At 34.3% G+C, this 23,098-nt stretch overlaps 1 protein-coding gene across 2 annotated transcripts; it reads right to left on the reverse strand.

The window, feature by feature from the left end:
* Positions 1-4,467: 4,467 nt before the first annotated feature.
* On the reverse strand, positions 4,468-6,803 carry LOC108480862 (squamosa promoter-binding-like protein 9). Of its 2 annotated transcripts, none has more exons than XM_053028929.1 (3): positions 6,171-6,803; positions 5,400-5,509; positions 4,468-5,274 (listed from the first exon to the last, which is right to left on the reverse strand). In XM_053028929.1, exons 1-3 carry the CDS (start codon positions 6,548-6,550, stop codon positions 4,670-4,672), a joined length of 1,095 nt encoding a protein of 364 aa, XP_052884889.1. In that variant the 5' UTR covers positions 6,551-6,803; the 3' UTR covers positions 4,468-4,669. The 2 variants fall into 2 exon arrangements, with proteins under 2 accessions (XP_052884889.1, XP_017639476.1); XM_017783987.2 differs by having other exon boundaries at positions 5,400-5,539.
* Positions 6,804-23,098: the final 16,295 nt, after the last annotated feature.

The raw sequence follows: 23,098 nt of genomic DNA on the forward strand, positions 1-23,098 counted from the left end.
AATTTACCACATATTGTAATATATGCTCCATCATGGCCGCCACTATGCATAAGAAAAGGAGTATTTGACATGCAAAACCACTATTTTCACTACATGCTTTAATAGGTCCTCATAGATTAACCTATCACATTTCTACAATGTTTCATATAAGTCCATTTTTAATAAATTCACATAGAAATGATCAAATTAATGCATGAAACTTTCATACATGCATTTATTAACATCATAAACATAGAATATAACAATTAATTATTTATAAGACTCGGTTTCGTGGTCCCGAAACCACTTTCCGACTAGGGTCAATTTTGGGCTGTCACAGAGTTTTTAGACACGGGCATGTCATAGCCGTGTGAGGGACACGAGTCATAGACCCGGGTGTGCGCAAGGCTGTGTGAAAACCCCTGTAGGTTCGAATTTAGAATTTAATTCAACGGGCATGGGACACGGGTGTGTCCCTAGGTGCTTAGGTCGTGTGTGCCACACGGGCCATCAGCACGACCATGTTCAAGCTTCAGACGGGCGTGTTGCCCATCCACACGGGCGTGTGCCCTGTTTCAAAGGTCATTTTCCTAGTGTTGATTAAAGGACCCGAATTGGTCCCGAGTGATTTCTTAGAGATGCTTTGGGCCTTATAGGCCCCTGATAAGAAGTTTTGGAAAAGTTTGAAAAAGTTTTGAATTAAATCAAGTCTTGATGACTCGTAAATGTTTGAATGCATGTGTTTAAGTTTAGTAATGCCTCGTATTTTGTCCCGACGTTGGGCATGGGTGTGAGGTGTTATAATATAAATCGAAGTAAAATCCCGTACACTAATCCTATAGCATGTCAACTATACCCGACTCTATTTGAAACCGTTAATAGGGTATTCAATGTTTCAAACATATATACATGGTTCATATATCATAGTTTAATACATTACAAATTCACATCATGCCAAATCAATTTCATACCATTTCATATTCTCATATGTATAGTATCATATTTTTCACAAGTTACTAACTATTTTATACTTACATATTCTTGAGACAAGTGAGATCATTACCTTAAGCAAGCTAATTGTAACAAGCAAATAAATATATATTGGAATTCAATCATGAAAACACAAACCGAGATAATTACTCATCTACAACCTTCACATTTCCTTTATCTTGAGATAGCCCGATGTCGTGTACGATAATTTGATTATAGAAATGGTATTAGTTTTCACCTAGTCACATGAAAACACATCAGTTAAACATAATTTGCATTTTATTCATTCGAGTCTCTATATCCAAAATGCTCATATTTTCCGATATTTAGCATCGAATCAAAATTTAATTTCATATTTTTCATCAGGGACCCCAAGCTTTCAATTTATCACATGATTTTCTAATAGCTTTAAATTTATTCAATTTAATCTCTAATGTCACAACATTAACTATAGCTTAATTGAATTTCTAATCAATTCCAACATTTTTCTTTACTTTTCAACTTAGTTCTAACATGCTCAAAACTCATACTCCAAATTCTCATCAAAATTAAGCTTAATTTCACAAAAAAAAAAAAAAAACTACTAATGGTAACTTGACCTGTACTCAACAACTCGATACTCTAAAACTTGAGTTAGATTAATCAAGCTCCCATAGTCAAGAATTCATAAAAATTTCAAACAAAAGACAGGCATACCTTAAGAAATTATGAATCAAATGGCTGTAGAAACTTAACAATTTTTTTTCTTTCTTTTCTTTTGTAAGGGATGACAACAAGTTGAGGAACAAGACAACAATTGTTTTCTCTCTCCTACTCACATGTACATATACATGTTATTAGGATTAATTAAACTTAAATTAATATAATAATGAATAGCTAAGGTTTATCATTAAGCTAATTAGTGGGATCGGATGGAAGAGATTATTCCATCCCATTAACTAGGGCATAATTAGGGTAAAATAGTTATTAGGTCATTGGTTAAATTTCTATATAAGTCCTTTTGCATTTTTTAAATTAAAATTTAATAGTAATTGTACTTTTACAATTTAGTCCTTGTACTATAATTAATGATTTTCTCGATTTAATTACTTGATCGACCACTAATATATTTTTACACTAAATACAAAAATCATTCTATTCATAATTTCACTGACTCGGTTTACGAAATTGAGATCAAAACTGCATTTTTCAACATCGATTAAAATCGGGTCGTTACATTATGAACCATAATCAGTTAGAAACAACCGACCTAAAATCTTCCCATGGCCCAAGCATAAATTTATTTTCATTCTAACAGAACATCGAATGAGTAGCAGCCAAAACCCAACAGAATTTAATAATTTAGACTTAATCGCTAATCTATAATTTGAATATTGAAAGAATGTTAATGTAAAGCTCAACTTATAATTTAAGTATGGTAGCTCAATTTAAAAGAAAAGATTAATGTAAATTTGAATAGAATTCTAAGCATAAAATAGATAAAAGATTTTATTTGCTAATTGTCACTTAATTATTTCTTAGAGTTATATACCAATTAGAAGTGAAGTTTAGCTAAATAAATAGCATCTAATAGTTAGACATATTGAATCAAGTAGTAACTAAAAAAATAGCCAATAAAATGAATGAAGATTATTAGCAGTAACAAATTAGAAATATATCTCAATTACAAATGCTTTTATAACAATTATGATTTTTCGTTAGCACTATATTTGAATTATTACAATATTTTATATATGTTAATTAGCTATTATTTTAAATAATGGTACTTTACATTAATTATCTGAAGTAAAATTATATTATATATTGAACATGTTAAAATTGATTTAGTTATGATTTAATTTTTATTATAATATTTGAATGTTAAAATAAGTTAATAATTTTAAATATATTTAATAATTCAAATAAACATATTATTTTACACTAATTTTTATAATTAAAAATATAATATTTAAAAAATTAAACGCATAAAATCATACACAACACATGTAACATTAGAAACTAATAAAAATATAACATGTAATGTTATATTTATCAATTTTAAAATTTTCTGTTAAAATATTTAAAATTTTCTAATATTTTAAAATCTTAAATATTTTGATAAAGCTTTGGATATTGCTTTTTCTAGGTAGAACTTCCACTTTTCCACAGAAAAGAACTTGAAGCCTTGAAGGTCAGCGCTTTTCTTCTTCTTTTTTTCTCTTTAATTTTATTGGCTACTACCTTTGAACATATTTTTAATAATAGTTATGCTTAAGGGTCAAATTCACAAATCTACTTTAAAATCTAAAATTCTTTCATCAGAACAACCAGTAAAACAGTAACTATGTTTTGCCTTTTTCCCTTCATCATTTGCATCATCAGTTTATATTTCAAAAAAAGTATAACGCATCTTTCAAGTTGACTTTTTGCTTCTTTTTTTTTTTATAGAAACGACAACTTCGTATATAGATAAGTATGAAATTGTATCTCGAAAAATCATTAAAAGTAGGAAGTAGAAACATATCTCCAACACACTTAAAAAACTACTGGACTACTTATACCCCAACTCTGCACACCACCCTCAGGACAACCCAGCATCCAAAATATATGTTTGAATTTAGCGCAACCCCAAATTATAAAATAAAATATAAATTATATTTATGCTAAATAATAAATAAGTATTTTTTTATATTAAAAATAGAATAAATAATAACAAAGAAAGGATTGACAGGGTATAAAAATAAAGTACCCATGGCATTGGAGCTTTGAACTCCGCTGTCAACATTTTGGAGTTCAGTAAAATTGAAATATCAATCTGAAGCTGAATTTTAGTGGAGTAACGTTTTACTCTTGGAATTTCAGTGCCACTGGGGCATAAATTTTATAGTCCACTTTTAAATATGATATAACGGGTTGGTTTTTGATGGAATTAATGAGTTAATTGTGTTTTTAAAATTTCAGATCAATTTAAATATTTTTGGATTCTAGCCACTTTCATTCTAACTATTAAGCAACTTTTTGACTTTTGTCACTTCACGTTTAGGTATTCATGAATCACCTTTTAAGTCATTTCGAGTTTTAGAATTGAATTATTGATTTTTTTATGGTGAATCATATTGGGTCTAGCATGGGTTCAAATTGAGTTTTCAAATTTAAATTAAAATGATTGTGAAGGGAGTAGAAGATTGTGGTTACGTTGATATCTGAAAATGAAGAGATTCCGATCAACACACAAACCAACTGTGATGAAGCAGGAAGCTGAAGAAAGCTATGTGAGACCACTCAATATAATTGCAGAGATCAATGCCTCGTTCAGCGTGATTGTTGAAGCCGGTTCATGTTAGGATTTCATGCCTACTTTTTATTGTCTACAAAATTTGAACCTTTGTTTTCTCTTTAAGAATGCAATCTCCCTTACCATAGCTTTTTACCATACCATGAGGTAAGCTATTTCTAGTTTCCAGATTATGAAAATCATGTTCTAGAGAAATAGTCACTGAAACGTAGAGTAGCTTTCAGTTCATCATAGGCTAAAACTTTTCTCACCTATTAATCATTGTTTTAACCATAGGCACACACAACATGATGGGGTAGTTTGGGTTTTTAACAAACTCCATCCCAAAAAGGAAACGATAATGCCAGAAACACCATAAATCACACACTAAATAAGACTGGGCACAAAAACTGACCAATATTTGCAGGAATGATTATCACAGCAGACTTAGAAGGATTGGTGAATATGCTGCATGGAGGTGTCATCCGCATTAGATGGCTCATGCTCCATGTATTGCCCCCTGCTTTGGTGAGACAACTGAAGTCCCCCGGTCAATTGACTGTTAATAGGCTCTGGGATTTGAGGCAGCATATCCTGGGAGCGACTACAGGAGTGGTTGCCCTTGAAACCCCAAGAGGCATTTGAGTAAGGATTCGTAACTGCACCATGAGGCATTGCTGGTTGAGACATTGAACAAAGCTCGGAGTTGATCATGTCATTTAACCCAAGAGTCAATCCCTGATTTCTAGAGCCCCGTGGTTGATTTGACAGAAGAGAGAGAGCACAGTTTGAGTCAACAACTCCCGTGAAGCATTCTCCCGGAGGAATCCGGCCACTAGGAACACCAGTTCCCCCTGGTAATTCCTGCCTGTAAAGGTTAGGTGGAGGATTCTCTGAGTTGTTTTGACATGGATGTGGAAGCAACCATCCTGTTCCAGTGTATTGATTTCCCGGTACATGTTCCGATGATCTTGATGTTAGCCACACATCCCTTCTGGAAAGCCTTGGATAGGCTGTGAAATCCATGATAAAGCTTCCACCTCTGCTGCTTTCTGCATTATAAGCATCAAATGGGGACACCATAATTATCACACACAAAGCAGGAGCTGCAAGTCATTCCCTTGCAATTTACCATACAAAGAAGAGTTTCAAAAACAATATGTGACAACAATCTAACCGATAATAGACGAAGAAAGCCGGATATAACGAGAGGATAATAATGATCCCGGTGGTGGTTTCCTCCGTCGCTCATTGTGACCTGCTAACCGTCTACGGCAACTCCGTTTCCTTTGGTCAAATTCAGGAAGCTGATGAAATCTGGATAGATGCTACCACAAAGGAAAATCAAACCCAACAAGAACGAGAAACAGTCGAGCATGTAACCAAGGATAATTCCTCTTTTTGCTAACAAGTATGTAAGGAACACCTTTTTCCAGCATAATGAAGCAGACAATTAAACAGTTTCGAAGTAATTAATTTTAACTGTCAATGTAGGTTGCTATTTCTAAAATCGGTCATCGATTTTATACAATGCCTAAACTACTAATAATCTGACGACATATTAGCACACAATAATCCCACAAATTCTAATCTATGCTCTTCATTACCACAAAAGGAAGTGATCAGTGTCAAAATGGTACCAAGTTCCAACTAAATAGCCTCCCAAATATGTCCCTAAATAACAGACCATACAACATTGTGGCAAAATCTAAACAGGTTGCCAAAAGCCAAATAAGTAACCAAATATTACACTAATATAATCTCCATCATGCAAATCCAAACACAAAGGACCAAAAACATCAAGCACAAAGTACTAAGAACCCACAATCTGACCCTTTTCATAACAATTAACAAAATAATCATTACAAGCTCTTCAATGAACTACTACTACAAAAGGAAAGGGTGAAAATTGGAAGAAAAAGAAAGGAGCAAAATGGAGGAGGCAGACCTGCTACATTGCTGGCAAAATCTTTGCTCAAGACCAGCAACAATGACATTAGCTGCCTTAGAGTGCATACCACAAACCTTATGCCTTGAATAGTAAGCTTTTGCATCAGTCAGATCCACTTTACACCCTTCTACTTGACATCTTGGAGGCTGACCACCTTGCACCACTCCACCCCTGGCCTTCTTACCCGACCCGGATGAGCTTGAAGACCCGATACCTGACTTGAGTGGAGTCCCCATGGTCGTACCACCACCGGTGCCAGCAGCTGATGTATCCTCAAAATAGATTTTTTGACCAAATTTCAAGCCGTTGAGTGACTCAGTGGAGGAGTTGGAGGAAGAACCACCTGAGTCTGTCAAAGAGCCCGAACCCATTTCCATGAGCTCTGCCTGCCTACAGCCCGTTCATGGGGTCTTTTTTCTTTATTTTTCGTGGGTCATGAATAATAATGATAAACAAAAACTCTTTTTTCTTATCTCAATATACAACACCCAAACAAAATAAACCAAAATGTTAGTAAATGGATTTAATTTTCAATAATCTGAATAGAACTTGAAGCTAAAAGTTAGGCACCTGACACTGAAACTGACCCCATGCCAGCAAGGAGAGTCTACTCTATTCTCAGTCTCTCTGTCACTTAAAAAAGTGAAATAAAATAATAATTTAAAAAGAAAATGGAATTTGACAGTGGCCTTTACTCTTTTCGAAAGAAAGGCATTATTTTGTAGAAATGACTGTATATATATTTGAATAAATTAGCAATAAATTCTATAATTACTACGTTATCATTTGTAGCCCTCCCAAATCTTTTACTTATATAGTAAAGATAATGAAAAACAAAAAAATATCCATTAACCTTTTACTTAAAAGTATGTTTTAAAATACTTTAATAATGGGATATTATAGGAGTATTATATGAGAGAATGATGTGACGGTCAAAAATTGACACTTAATTGTATTAGTTTAGTACAATCAAAAGATGTGAAGAGACACTGTTTAAAAAATCCTGCAACAGATTTTGTGCAGTGAAGCACTGACAATGGCAAACTGTAATTTCCAATGTCTCTCCCTAAATTTGTTTTTATTTTATTTTCATCCTTTCCAGATTTGGGAGAGGTGAAGCTTCACTGTTTACTTATTGCTTGATGAAATTTGGGGAAGCTGAATAAAAAAGTTGTAATTTTTTTCTGGAATTTAATTTCTTGTTTATAATTTTTTCCTGGAATTTAATTTCTTGTTTCCTTTAAATATATATATACTTAATAAAAAATAAATTTATAATTTACTTAGAACATTTGATATTATTTTGGAAAGTGAATTCGATAAAAATACGTGCTGTTTTGGTTAAGTAATGATTTTTTATTGCGTTTTATAAATTTATTAAAAAATAAATATTAATCAAGAATTTTAAAATTATTTTATATGAGTGAAAATCGAATTCACAACTGTAGGAGAGAAATTTTTACTATTTCTTAACCCTAAAATTTCGATGTCCAGAAAAGTACAACAAAGCTTGAAGGGACAGAAAGACAACTAGTAATTAAACTATTTTTTTTTAATGTCTTATCGTTGATAGTGACTTTTTTTATTTTAATTGTTAAAGAGAATTTCTATTTAGGGTCTAAAGGCAAAAGACATGGTAATTGTAAGTATTGGATCTAAACGTTTAATCATTTTTCTATTGTAAAATCTTTAGAATATATGAAAGGGAAGTAAAAGAATGGTTCCTATTTTTTATTGCTTATTTATTTTGATGGACCCATTATTTGTTGGAGGTAAGAATTTCAAATTTAATTGAATAATATAAAAAAGAAAAACAAAAGGTAGAATAAGGATCCAAAGATGAAAGAAAATCTTTTTCCAATTTTATAATTGGTATAATTCTTTTTCTCTTTTCTGTCAAATCATGGGTCAATCCTTAAATTCAAAACCTATGGGTAATACCGACACTCACAATCAGTACGGACCGATGGTGAATGGTAGCGATGGTTTTTTACTTAAATAATATAAAAAATTTATTAAATTGATATGTTGTTAAAATTAAGTATCAAATTAAATATTTAAATGAGTGTAGAGTGGTACATAGGTTGTACATCCTCATTTTGACACTAAATAATTAAAAAATATTATTTTAGTAGTGGTCAGATAGGTGGCACTGGTTATGTCTATTTGATAGGTGACACACTCAGTATATTTTCTCCTACTTCTTCATTCAACTCGTATCAGTTTAAAAAATAAATTAGTAGAACAAGAGAGGAGAAAGAAGAAAAAAAGAAAAGGTATTTTTTATTGTTATTTTCAAATATAATAGATTATGATAAGAAAAAATTATTTTATTAGTATTATATAGTTTGTTTAGTATTATTTTTATGTTTTGTTTTAAAGTTATTTTGTTTATTGTGATTTGTTAGTAAGTTTTGTGTTTAGATTATTGAAAATGTTGTGATGTAAAATTTTTAATATATTTGAAAGTTTTTATGTTAGTAACTATTATAAAGTAATTGTTAGTTAGTGATAGCAAGGAAAAAATAGATAAATATTGAAAATATTTTTGTTATAGATATTGTTAGAAATGATAATAAATTTGATATTGTTAGAAATGGACTATTTTCATTCATTAAATTTTTATATAAGTATTTTAATGATGTTCAAAATTGTTTTGAGATTTTTTGTTAATTTTTAATATATTAAGTATTGAAGATGGATAATCAATTTTTCGTATGCGTTTATTTCGATGAAATCATCTAGACAACAACCGTTGGATGTATATTTGAATGTCGGTAACAAATAGTAATGAGATTTAACATAAATGTGTCGTTGGATGATATGAAGGAAAGGATTCGCACAAAAATTGTTAGACGTTGTAGGAGAAAGATCTCAAAACTTTTCTACAAGTTTCCAGTTTCGACAGATCCCATCAAATTCAACGAAATGGAACATGTAGACAATGAAGACGTGGAGACAATGATCACTCTTTATTGTGGGAATCGGAGTGACAAAATTACACCGATTCACTTATTTGCTGAGCTAGCCAGTGTAAAACAAAATGAAGACCTCACTACATATGGTGAAGAACATGGAGCTCAAGAACCGTGCATAGTGACTCCAATATCTTATGTTGATAGTGAATCGACTATATGCGGGATCGATATTAATCTTAATGTTGCTCCTGATATTGATGTGGTTGGTGATCATGGATACGATAGTAGTGATTCTTGTGATCAAGAGGTCGATAGTGATAGTGATCATGATGTGGATGAAGTCCCTGATGATATTGACGACGAAGATGTGAATGACGATGGAAACATTAACGCGCCTTCTGTCGGGAACCAGATTTGACATATTGTGATACACAATAATGCTGGGCGATACATGTCGTTCAAAGACCTCGACGCGACGCACGTAGCCGAGTTCGCGGAATACCCTAAAATATTACTTGCTCACCAACTTGCCGTAAATTCTGATCCTGATAAGTTGTTCGTCAGTCAGAGATTCAAAAGTAAGGAAGAGTGCGTACTTTCTATTAAGCGGTATAGGATGAATATATCAGTGGACTACAAAGTTGCAGTGTTTAAACCGACATTATATATTGGGGAGTGTTGGAAGTCGACAAAAAGCTGCAATTGGTGGGTACAAGCTGCAGTTATTCAAATTTCACAGATGTGGGAGATACGAAAATTTGTTGGGCCTCACACATGCACATCAACACGTATGACAGAAGATCATCGAAAACTTGATTCTAAAACTGTCTGTACGTGTATCATGCCAATGGTGAAGGACATGCCGACCGTTAAAGTTTCGGTACTGATTGCCAAAATGCAGGCACAATTCCAGTATCAAGTATCACACCAAAAGACGTGGATAGCTAAATAAATGGAAATGGAACAATTGTACGGAGATTTCAATGCGTCGTATAATGAGCTACAGGGATAGATAGCCGCTATGCAGGAGTACATACCGAAGACTATCATTGAGTTACAAAGACGACCTTATTATAGCCCGGATAACCAACTACAATCAGGAAACAGAATTTTCCATCGGATGTTCTGGATGTTTGATCCATATGTGCGCACATTTCCCTCACTGCAAGCCGTTTGTGCAAGTAGATGGAACTTGGCTATATGAAAAATATACACAGATCCTACTTTTTGCAGTTGCTAAAGACAGTAACAAGAACATGCTTTCGATAGCATTTGCATCATAGATAAGGAGAACATGGAATCATGAGAATTCTTCCTTACCAACCCGCGGAGGTATGTTACTAGCAATAATAATATTTACATCATCTCTGATAGAGGGAAATGATTAATTACCGCCATTAGGCATTCCGGTGTGCCATGGAGATTCGTTTACTGTATCCAGCAAATTGCGGCTAACTTTCATCGAGATTATAAGAATGCAGACTGGTAGAGACAAGTTGTGAGAACGGGTAAAGGATAACCTTATCTAATTTTTAATGTTTTAAGGCAATACTGTAACTTATCTTTTCTTAATACATATACAGCGCACGAGCTAGAGCCACATCTTTTCCTCCAAAGAATGACTCAACTTGAGAATGACATGGAGGGTCAAATAAACACATCTTTCTGACAATGGTTGAGTACTATGGAGCTATGGTAATGGGCTCAAAGTTTTGACGAGGGCTTTCGTTATGGTGAAATGACTACAAACTTGGTGAAAAGGATCAACGTTGTGTTGTTGAAAACATGACATCTTCTGATTTTATCTATCTTCTCGACTATATTCTATAGGTTAGTTACCTTGATGCCAAGAATGGGTCAGCAACAAGTCAACCAGATAGAGGCGGGACACGTGTTTTTTAGAGATGTCAGGGATGCAATTGTTGCAAACCGTTGGATGGTGAGGTCGATAAATATAGAAGTATATTCACGATGTCTTGAAATGTTTTGAGTTATGAAGACCGTCGGTCGTTGACCTGATATACCACCTAAGTCCTATGGAGTTGATCTCCGAAACAGACGGTGCGATTGTAGGAGGTTCCAAACACTTCATTATCCATGTGCGCATGTCGTGGCAGGTTGTGCTAAAGTCTCGTTTAATGCTGAACAATTTTTCAATGATGTGTACACCCTCGAGTGCATGTTACGTGTCTGGGAGAATGAGTTCTCCGTCCTGCCTGGCCTATTTATGTGGGAGGTACCTCCGACAACTTTCAAGCTTGTCCCAGACAAAGGGTTGCGTAGGATTCCGAAAAGTCATCCACAATCATCCAGAATCTGTAATGAAATGGACATTAGGGAGAAATCTGACGGCAGGCGTTGTGGATTATGCAAATTAGCTGGTCATAATCGGAGTAAATGCCCGCAGTAAAACTATCATGTTGGACAATCGTCACGATCGAGTAAGAATTGAGCTTATATAATTTATATAACAAAATTTATCTTATACAACTAAGTTTGTTACAAGTTTTAGTGTTTTAATGTTGTAATGTTGCAATTAATCTAATTTATGACCACAAAGTTTGTTCCAAGTTTTAATATTGCAATTAATCTAATTAAATAAATACAAAGATTGTCTTTTTCTTGATTTATATTTTTTTAGAATAAAAAAGTACAAATTTGTAATTTTTAAATTGCAAGAAATCCCTAAAATTGATGGTTTGATGGTGTGTTCCTAGGGGTATATTTCTGCGGGGGTCGACGTTCACGCTATTGGTGATTGCAGCGATTAACATCCTCTTCAGTCGCAAGTGGGGGTGTGTAAAACATGGAAGAAAAATCATATGCCCTGAACGTTGTCGATGAACTTGAGCCTGGAGGGGTGAAATACTACAGTGGATAAGACCCAGAATGAGTGGAGTATTGCGTGGATACGGCCGGGAGGAGTGCTGTACTATGGTGGATACGACCCAAAGATATCAAACCTGGAATGATATTCGTGTCTTGACAAGCCCGGGAAATAGTCATTGACCCGTAACTCTGGATCATAAGAACTATCTGTCGAATGTGTATACGATCGCTCAAGCTTGGGGTCCGACTATTCGTCGGGCTCGAGCTCGAGCTCGGGACCTGGCTTTGGCTCTGGCTCTGGCTCGACCTCTATATCGGCCTCTGGCTCTTATGCCCTAAGTCGATACATGTGTGGGGGGACTACAGTCAACTGCTCACCAAGTAAATATGGTTTTCCCGTACTAAAGTACCATTGTATGTACTCTAATGATGGTTGCAAATCGGAAGAAATATCCATTTGAGGTCTCCGCGCCATCCAATTATCCCACACAGCAATATATTTCTGGTGCACAACCCTCCAATTATTTCCATGTTTTCCTATCTTGTTGATCAAGTGAATCTTCCCCAACTGCATTGGCGGGTCTGGGATATACTGGATGCAACCAAACTGCCGGAGTACTCAATCCTAGTTATACCACTCGACTGTATGGAAATTAATAATTGGTGTGTTAATACACCACAGGTGAGAATGAATATGGGCAGACAAGGGTATAACAGCCACAATTTCTGGTCTCCGATACGACATCCAGATAAAATACATGATCAATAACATGGTTAAAATTTAACATGATTCGAGTAAGATATATAAAGTAATTATATGTCACGAATATTGGAATAGCTTACCCCTTCCCCGGCATGTTATTCAATCATCAGACGATATATCGGGACAATGTACAACCTTCTGATGCTCGGATAATAACTCTATCCACAAAAACAAATTACATGTTAGAATAGTATCGTTAGAATAGTATCATTAAAAAAAATGTCAATTAATAACAAGTTAAATTTTATTACCTGTTCACTAGTGGAAATATGTATGGTTGGTGCCTAACTGATGCCAAGAATGGCATCCGATAAAGAACCCATGTCTACAGCAATAGAAGGCATCCGCCTATGTCTACGGCATCAGGCTTTGTCGTCCGACAAAGCTCACAACACAACATAGCCAGAATTGCAGAACCCCAACTATACGAGCGAACATTCTGCAAATCAACTAATAGGGGTATACATCAAATGAACCTTGTTGTTGTTCGCATCGGGCATCAGTACACCCTCTATAATATGTATAATGTATGCTCGAGCTGTGCACATCACCTCATGCTTAGTGGCATTAATTGATAAATGTTCAAAATTGGCTTTCAGCCATGAAAATCCCAAATCCGTAAATTTGGACTCAACATCGGCGGGTGAGACTCCTAATAGGCTATAACAAAGGATGACCGGCTCAGCTATCGCACTTACGCCCGTTACAGCACTCCCGTTGATTAGGAGCCCATGTTGCAATACAACATCCTCTAGAGTGACACTGCACTCCCCACACAGCAAATGAAAAGTGTGAGTATTTGGGTGCCAATGCTCGACCAATATGGATATTAAATCGTACCACAAATCAAACGTTTAGATTAATGCTGCGGACTCGAATCCAGCTAACTCCAAGTATGGCATCAGTTGTTCATCCAGAAAATATCCTAAACCATTCACCCTGTAACACTCCTAACCCGTACCCGTCGCTGGAATAGGGTTACGAGGCATTATCGATCAGTTATAGCATGCATCTTACATTTTCCACAGGAAAATCCATTAACACATAAACATCCATCAAACATAATCACATTGTCCCTTATAAGGCTCTGCGAGACCTTAAATCATGCTTGGAAGAGGTTCGGGACTAAACCGGTAACATTTGAAAACTTTGGAAAATTTATAAAATTTTCAAGCATTTAGGGGTCACACGCCTGTGTGAATAGGCCGTGTGCCTCACACGACAACCAGACACGCCCGTGTCACAAGCCGTGCAAAAACAGGGCATACATATTGACTTGCACCACACGGCTGTAGACTCGCCCATGTGCCTTGGCCCTGGGAAATCTGGAAGGGTTACTGACTTGGATCACACGGCCATTCATACGCCCATGTGCCAGCCCGTGTGCACACACAGCCAGTAGGCACGCCCGTGTGTCTAAGTCGTGGCAAACCTGTAGGGTATACTTACTTAATTCGAAAGGGTACCCTAGGGGACATACTACCGTGTAGCATGACCGTGTGTCGCACACAACTGAGACACACGCCCGTGCCTCTGCTCGTGTGGAAAAAAATAGGCTAGTTGCAAAGCCAAATTGCCACCCTTTTCTCATGCACACATAGCAACCAAAATGGTACCATTTCAATACATTTATACGCATCCAAAACATCATCAACTCATGCACATTTCATACATAATAACACTAGCCAATTCAATGCACATTTATTACTCTAATCATATTGATTTCATGTAACGCCCCGAACCCGAGACTGTCGCCAGAGTCGAGCACGAGGTGTTAATGGACTTAATTCATTAATTAAACAGCTCAAACAATTTATTTTAGAACTTCCAGACAAGCTGGCTACCTGCGTCACAGTCGCTTAAAAATTCATATCTCGAGTTACGAAACTCAAAATCCAATTTCATAACTTTTCCCTAAAACTAGACTCATATACCTATCAACTAAATTTTTTCTAGAATTTTTGGTCAGGCCAACTAGTACAGTTTATTAGTTAAAGTCTCCCTTGTTTTAGGGTTCGACTACTCTGACCCCTGTGTATTACGAATTAAATATATCCCTTTACAGAGTTTCAATTATTATGTCATTTGTTTCTCATAAAACTAGACTCAATTAGGAATCTGTACATTAAAGCATTACTTCTAATTATCTTTGTACAATTTTTTGGTGAATTTACAAAGTCGGAACAGGGGATCCAAAAATTGCTCTGGCCCTGTTTCACAAAAATTTAAATATCGCATAAAATATAACTCATATACCTGTTTGTTCTATCCATAAGAAAATAGACTCATCAATCTTTAATTCTATATCTCATTCACTATCTAAATCCATTTCTACTATTTTTAGTGATTTTCCAAATTCACGCCATTATTGCTGTCCGATACTATTTTAAAGCTAATTTCACCTTTTCCATGATTTCCATGGAATAACTAGCATTTAGGCATACATAACACCAAGCATGTCCTTGATTAGCCATTCCAACAGCTAATCATTATCAAGCATTTCCATAGCATTCATCAGCCATATCATAAGATCATACACACAAAATGGCTACGATGCTATACATGCCATACTCAAAATGAAACGACTAGCTATACCAAAATAATCCTCGTGATAGTGTGCACGGACCTCGGCGTACTTTACGATCCCGAGTTAGCTTGACAAAACTATAAAAGAAGGAAAATAAAGGGGTAAGCATTAATCTTAGTAAGTTTGCATGCAAATAAATAACAACATTCATAAGAATTATCTTACTACTTGGCATGATACTACTTAATGCAACTTCATTAATTGCCATAGGCATATTTTAAACTTCTTCACTTACTCACTTACTTAAATACTTACTTACTTAATCAAATTTATTAATACATTTTACTTACCTTTTTCCTTATCAAGCATACATGAACATTATTTATTTACCTTTGCTCTTCTAGCATGAACTTGTCTTACCTTTTTAGTATATAACTCGTCTTACCTTACCTTACCTTGATATTCTCTTTAAATTTTCCCGTTGAACCACTTGGAATACTAAGGATACGCGGGTAACTTACCATTGCCATGACTTGTCATGGTCTTACGTGGTATCCTTTTGAAACTTACCATTGCCATGTCTTGACATGGTCTTACATGGTATCCTTGCCTTATGAACTCACCAATGCCATGCCTTGGCATGGTCTTACATGGGACCTTTGCCTTATAGTAACTTATCAATGCCATGTCTTGACATGGTCTTACATGATTTCCTTGCCTTAAAAACTTTACCAATTGCCATGCCTTGGCATGGTCTTACATGGTATCCTTAAACCCTAATGTCATGACATTTGTATCCTACACATTCCTAAAGTTCAATCGGAGCTTTCTGAAATTACTTCTCCGTCAATTCATGCTTGAGTCTTCTTTGAATAATTTCATAAAATAAATATACACATACTGGAAATGAACAAAATTAACATAAAATAATATAATATTGCATTTATGTGACAGCCCTAAATTGACCCTAGTCGGGAAGCGGTTTCGGGACCGCTAAACCGAGTCACCGAAGTATTTGAATATGATATATATTGTCTAAAATATGTGAATATGAATGTGTGAAAGTTTTAAGTTTCGATTTAGTCGATTGCATGTGAATTTAGTTAATAGGACTTATGTGTGACACTTTTGAAATGTGATAGGTTAATCTATAAGGATCTATTAAAGCATGTAGTGAAAACAGTGGTTTTGCATGTCAAATACTCCTTTTTTTATACATAGTGGCCGGCCATGATGGTACATATATTAAAATATGTAGTAAATCTTAATTAAATGGTTATTATTTTATGTAAAAGAAAGGAAATAAATAAAAGAAATAATAAGGATAATAAAAGAAAAGAAGAATGAAAGGGTGAGGAAAAGAAAAGGAGAAATCAATTCTTCTTGGCCGAAATGAAAAGAGGAAGAAGGGAGGGAAGCATTGGGTCATCTTATGTTAATATTAAGGTATGTTAATGCTCTTTCATTGAAAATCTTTGTATATTTGGAGTGGTCATCAAGTATAGAAGCTAGCTCATGGCAAATGTTTTTGTAAAGTTATGAAGATGACATTCGGTCATGGATGTTTGTATTTCTTTGATGTTGTTTTTGATGCTTTAGTGTATTGAGGGTTGATTATAGATGAGTTGAGCTTGGTAAAATTAAATGTTTGTGGCTTAATTGCTTAATGACAATCGGCTATGTTGAAATGCTAAATTAGTGCTAAATTGTAAGTATTTAATTGAGTGTTAGCCGAAATTGAGCTTATGATAGTAATTAGAATTTGTGAAATTTATGCATTTTGTGGTCCAAGTGTGATAAGAACCATACGGTTATGGCAAGTAAGCATGAAGATTTGTGGATGTTTTAGAATTGGCCTAAGTGTTTTAGTCATTAATATATATATATATATATATATATTGCCGAATGTATGCTTAAGGAATTGGTTAAGTACATTGTTGTTAAATGCTTGTTGTTTTTGTATAATTGTTGCCTAGCTACTAAATGAACTTAGGGTATTATGGATAAGTTTAAGAGTGGCATAATTGAAATGAAGTTTGCTTGTGCCGAATGTGATTTTAGTGCATGAATTAGGAGTTTAATTTCATTCGGTAACTCATACCAAATTGGGAGATAGTATTAAACATTAGTTTTATTTGTTAAATAATTGAAGTGAGCTTTGAATGGTTGTTTTGCTTATAATGGCCAATGTGATGAATGTGAACATGCATATATGTGTATTAAGGTAAGTTTCATGGTGATTATGCTTGTGATGTTGGGTTGATATTCGGCATTGAGTAATGTGGGGTAAGGTGATTAATCGGCTATGAAATTAGCTAAATTGAATAGGTATGTTTAATGATATGCTTAGTGTAATGTATAATCTTGTAACTCGGTTTAGTATTGAGATAAAGGCTAGATGTATGATTGGATTTTGGTATGTGTTAAATTGGTTAATCAAGATTTAATATGACGAAATGTTAATGAATAACAGAATTGGTTTGCACCTTAAATAGTTGAAATAAAGCTTGCCGATTAAGATTAAATGTTTAAATGGTAATGGTCATATATAGGTATATATATATATGCCTTATGTATGTACCATGTACACATAAGGACATTCGGCAATATGATTAAATTCATGTATAAGGAAGCATGATAAATTAAGTGACTCCTTGCTTGTGAATGTGAATTAGATATAAATTAAATAAGCATGAAATCGAGTCATGGCATGTTTTATTAAATATGATACATATTGAAATCTATTGTTTTAGATATAGATTAAATGATATGTGATTTCCAAATGTGATTGTCAAGTGAATAATATTAGTTAAGTACTTAAGCAAATCTATTGTTTTACTTAAGCTTAAGAGCAAAGAGGATCAAAGTCGGATAGGGAAAAAGAAAGTAAGCGAATAGTAGTAGATATCTAGTCGTCGACCACTTCCGAGGTAAGTTTTAAGTGATTAAACGTTGAGTAAATTCAATCATAATAGGACATAATGAGTTGATTTAATAAGATATGATGTGGCCATGATATGTCTTAAACTCAAATGGTAAGTTCATAAGTGTTTGGACTTGGAAATTTAAGAGCAAATTATAATAATTTGCTCAGACAATAACGATAACGTGATTTTAGAAAATCACTATAAATTGTTGGTGTGGAATTATAGGCTGAATAAAATATGTAATCAAAGCTTAATTAGTCTAGTCTCTTATAAAAGAGACCGTGTAAGCAAAGAAATTTCCTATAAATAGATATTTAAAGTCGTGTGAGACAATTGTCAGAATGACTCTGAAATCCTGCTTCTTTTTAAAAATCATTATAATTTGTACAAAAATGGTTATAAGATAAAATTTATATTCTTAGACTCTTTAATGAGTCTAGTTTCAAATGAAATCAAATAGAACATATTTTGAATTTTTTACAATGAGAAATTTGATTCGTAGTGAAGAGTGGTCAGGTTAGTCAAATAGTGAAACAAGGGAAACTTTAAGAAAAATATGGTATTGATTGGCCGATCCTAAAATTATGAAAATTTTATGGCTGGAAGATATATGAGTCTATATTCAGGGAAAATTAACGGCAATTGATTTTGAGTTTTTTAGCTCCAGTTATAAATAATTTAGTGACTATTGCTCAGGAAAACAGCTTGTAGTAAATATGTGAATTTGTTGTAAACATTGATGAAACTATTTGAGTTGCTTATAAGCTATTGCTGAAATTGATGCACAAGATAAATATATAAATGTGTGGTAAAGCCGAATGGCTAGTGTGAAATATGTATGAGATATGTATATGTGGTAAAGCCGAATGGCTAATGTGAAATATGTATGAGATATGTATATGTGGTAAATCCGAATGGCTAATGTGAAATATGTATATGAGATATGTATATGTGGTAAAGCCGAATGGCTAGTGTGAAATATGTATGAGATATGTATATGTGGTAAAGCCGAATGGCTAGTGTGAACTATGTATGAGATATGTATATGTGGTAAAGCCGAATGGCTAATGTGAACTATGTATGAGATATGTATATGTGGTAAAGCCGAATGGCTAGTGTGAAATATATATATGAGATATGTATATGTGGTAAAGCCGAATGGCTAATGTGAAATATATATATGAGATATGTATATGTTGTAAAGCCGAATGGCTAATATGAAATATGTATGAGATATGTATATGTGGTAAAGCCGAATGGCTAATGTGAAATATGTATGAGATATGTATATATGGTAAAGCCGAATGGCTAGTGTGAAATATGTATGAGATATGTATATGTGGTAAAGCCGAATGGCTAGTGTGAAATATGTATGAGATATGTATATGTGGTAAAGCCGAATGGCTAGTGTGAAATATGTATGAGATATGTATATGTGGTAAAGCCGAATGGCTAGTGTGAAATATGTATGAGATATGTATATGTGGTAAAGCCGAATGGCTAATGTGAAATATGTATGAGATATGTATATGTGGTAAAGTCGAATGGCTAGTGTGAAATATGTATGAGATATGTATATGTGGTAAAGCCGAATGGCTAGTGTGAAATATGTATGAGATATGTATATGTGGTAAAGCCGAATGGCTAGTGTGAAATATGTATGAGATATGTATATGTGGTAAAGCCGAATGGCTAATGTGAAATATGTATGAGATATGTATATGTGGTAAAGCTGAATGGCTAGTGTGAAATATGTATGAGATATGTATATTGTGGCCGAATGACCAAATGTGAAAGGTGTGTATTATTAGATATTTGATGAGGCAAATGAATTACAAATATGACAGTCGATGTGAATGTTGTAACATGTGATTAAATGTACATGAAACTTGGAAATATATTCCGGGTAAGACCCGATGACTACGTGTGGAGATTATGTCCGGGTAAGACCCGATGACTACGTGTGGAGATTTTGTCCGGGTAAGACTCGATAACTTTGTGTGGAGATTTCATCTGAGCTAAAGGTCTCGCCGATAATCCGAGTAGAGGTTAAAGCTATAAGACTTCGTAATAAGAATTGCTTATAAATATATTCAATGCGAAAGGTTAAGCGGTATGTACTCCAAGTTTATATGTGAGCTTGATTTGAACTAAATCATAAGGTAGTTATGTGATGCATCGTGAGCAATCTATGAGACTATTCCTATGATTATGTGACATCGGATCGGTGTGAGAGGTTATGTGAAATTATACAATATATCTATGTCACATGAGCTCACTTTTATGTGAAAGTTTATCTGCCTATTGTATATGATGAGATGTGCATATTCGGTAAAGGGATGGTATGCTCGAAGGAAGAGTGAAATAAAAATACGAACAACTATGTTATAATTTGATTGTTATCTGTTGACACTGCTTAAAACTTACTAAGCATTGTAATGCTTACTCCGTTTACTTTGTTTCCTCTGTTTTATAGATCTCATTTCGAAGCTACAGGCTCGGGGATCGTCAGCAACTAGTCACACTATCACTATCCACTGCTTGTTACTGTTATGTTTTGAATTATTTTATGGCATGAATAGACCAGTGGCCGAAGAATATTTTGGTTAATGTATATAAGCCATGCGAAAGTGGCATCTTTTGAATGTGTACTTATAGAAGTTTAAATTGTATCCCTGACTGTCTTTAGTACTTATCTAAAGGAATGTTCAAAAAAAAAAAAATTTTTTTTTTACTGTTCTGATATGAGTTTCAAGTCCGGTAATGCCCCTTTACCTATTCCGGCGACGGATACGGGATTGGGGTGTTACAATTTATTTACCGCAAACTTACCTCGAAACAAAATACAATCAACTATATCGATTTAGTCCACTATCTTTTTCTTTCCCAGGTCTAACTCCGGATTTTGTTCTTCTTGATCTATAATAAAAAAATTTAGCTTATTTAATACTCACATTTATTAAAACAGTCCTTGACCCAAACTTTGGCAAAATTATATTTTTTCCCCTAAACTTTTACATATTTACACTTTTTCCCCAAGGCTCGGAATTTAAACTTCATCCTATTTTCTTATGTTTTATGACATGCTGATCATTTTTCCATTCTATGACAACATCAAATTCTCACTCTAACATGTACTTATGACTATTAGGTATTTTTACCAATTAAGCCCTTTTACTCGTTTTCACGTAAAACCGAGTAGCACAAGTTGTCTAACATAATTTAAAACCTCATATTCTATCATAAAACACCAAAATACACAAATTTCACCTATGAGTATTTTTCCAAATATGAACCCTAGGTTGAATTATTGCTAGAATAAGCTTAATCAAGTTACCGCGACTTCAAAAACGTAAAGAACATTAAAAATGGGGCTTGGAATCACTTACTATGGAGCTTGGAAGCTTAGAATAAACCCTAGCTATGGAGAAACCTTGAAATTTCAGCCTAATGAAGAAGATGGACAAAAATTGACTTTTAATTTTGTTTTTAATTCATTTTAATAACTAAATAACCAAAATGCCCTTAATTAAAAACTATGGTGTTTTATTTTCCTTTAGGCATTTTTGTCCAAACTAGTATAATGGTCTAATTACTATCCAATGACCTCCACTTTAAAAAACCATTACTCACAAGTACTTAATACCTTGGTGAACTAGAACACACATTTTACAATTTTTGCAATATAGTCCTAAATATCAAATTGGACCCTCTATCGATAAAATTTCTAAATGAAATTTTCACACAATCATGAAATCATGCCATATACCTTAAAATGATAATAAAATAAATTTTTCTACCTCAGATTTGTGGTTTCGCAACCACTGTTCCGTTTAGGCCCTATTTTGGGATGTTACATTTCATATGCCAAAACAAGCCATAACCTTAACTTCTATAAGCATTTTTCTCATCTTACTAACTATTTTATGCCTTATAACATACCATATCATCATCAATATGCCATTTCTCAACCATGATACATCATTGATAATTAACCAAATCAATTACTCATTGTAGCACCCCAAACCCGGCCCAGACGTTAAGGCCGAATCCGATGTGCCACTTTGAAGTCAAAAACCCGTGTTCCCTTTTTAGTGTTTTAAAAAGCCGACTTTTCTCAAACTAACCAAGTGAATGGAAGCTGGGCACTAGGTAGGTATCCATAACAGAGGAGGTGAGCCATGAAGGCTGCTTAAGTACCAAGCTCTCTGATTAGATCCAATCCTAGACATGTCCACATCCATTGCCACACTTGGTTATAATAAGTTGAAATTTCTTTGGTAAATCGAATATTCGTGACGTCATGTTATTTTAAAAAAAACAAGTATCGTTTTGAAATCACGCCCTAAGTCTAGCCCATTTGAATTAGCATCCATCAATTTAAAGTTGTTTTTAATAATATAATCCCAGAAAAATCAAATAAGAAAATAAAGTTAAAATGGCCTTATTACAACCCAAAAATTAAATAGTAATTAAAAATAACTTAAGAAAACCAGTCTCTTTTTTTCAAACCCAAAAATATTCACCATGGCCACTTTGAATCCCCTCCGGCTCCAAGTCACCCACATCAAGGCTCACCTGCAAGGTTAAAGAAGGGGTGAGTTTGGGGAAACTCAGTGTGTAAGGAAAACCCATTCAAAGCCCAAGTCAGCTCAAGCCCATTGGGCTTAAGCCCATTCAGGTAACAGTGGTACTGGGCCAGAACCCTTTTCAGATTACAATAAACTGGGCCTTAGCCCCTTATTCAGATAACAGTATGACCCATAGGCCCATTTCAAAATACATGCAACATCAATAAACATATGCAAGCCCATTGGGGAGACTACTCAACCACCAACCACTACACTCCACTGCGTACCACCATACACTTTATGTGGGAATAGCTCAACCCACCCATTTAACACTCCACATTTGCGGCCTTAACGCTCGAGTTAACGATAAATTGAGGCAAAGCCTTGATG

This window comes from Gossypium arboreum, chromosome 1, assembly GCF_025698485.1.
Source record: "Gossypium arboreum isolate Shixiya-1 chromosome 1, ASM2569848v2, whole genome shotgun sequence".
NCBI lineage: Eukaryota > Viridiplantae > Streptophyta > Magnoliopsida > Malvales > Malvaceae > Gossypium > Gossypium arboreum.

Excerpts from the sequence above, each read along its gene's own strand:
- LOC108480862 (XM_017783987.2), bottom strand. The coding sequence starts at position 6,550 with ATGGAAATGGGTTCGGGCTCTTTGACAGACTCAGGTGGTTCTTCCTCC. Across the intron at positions 5,540-6,170 it reads TTTTGCCAGCAATGTAGCAG|ATTTCATCAGCTTCCTGAAT; the intron begins GTCTGCCTCCTC and ends GCATCTATCCAG. Across the intron at positions 5,275-5,399 it reads GCTTTCTTCGTCTATTATCG|AAAGCAGCAGAGGTGGAAGC; the intron begins GTTAGATTGTTG and ends CTTATAATGCAG.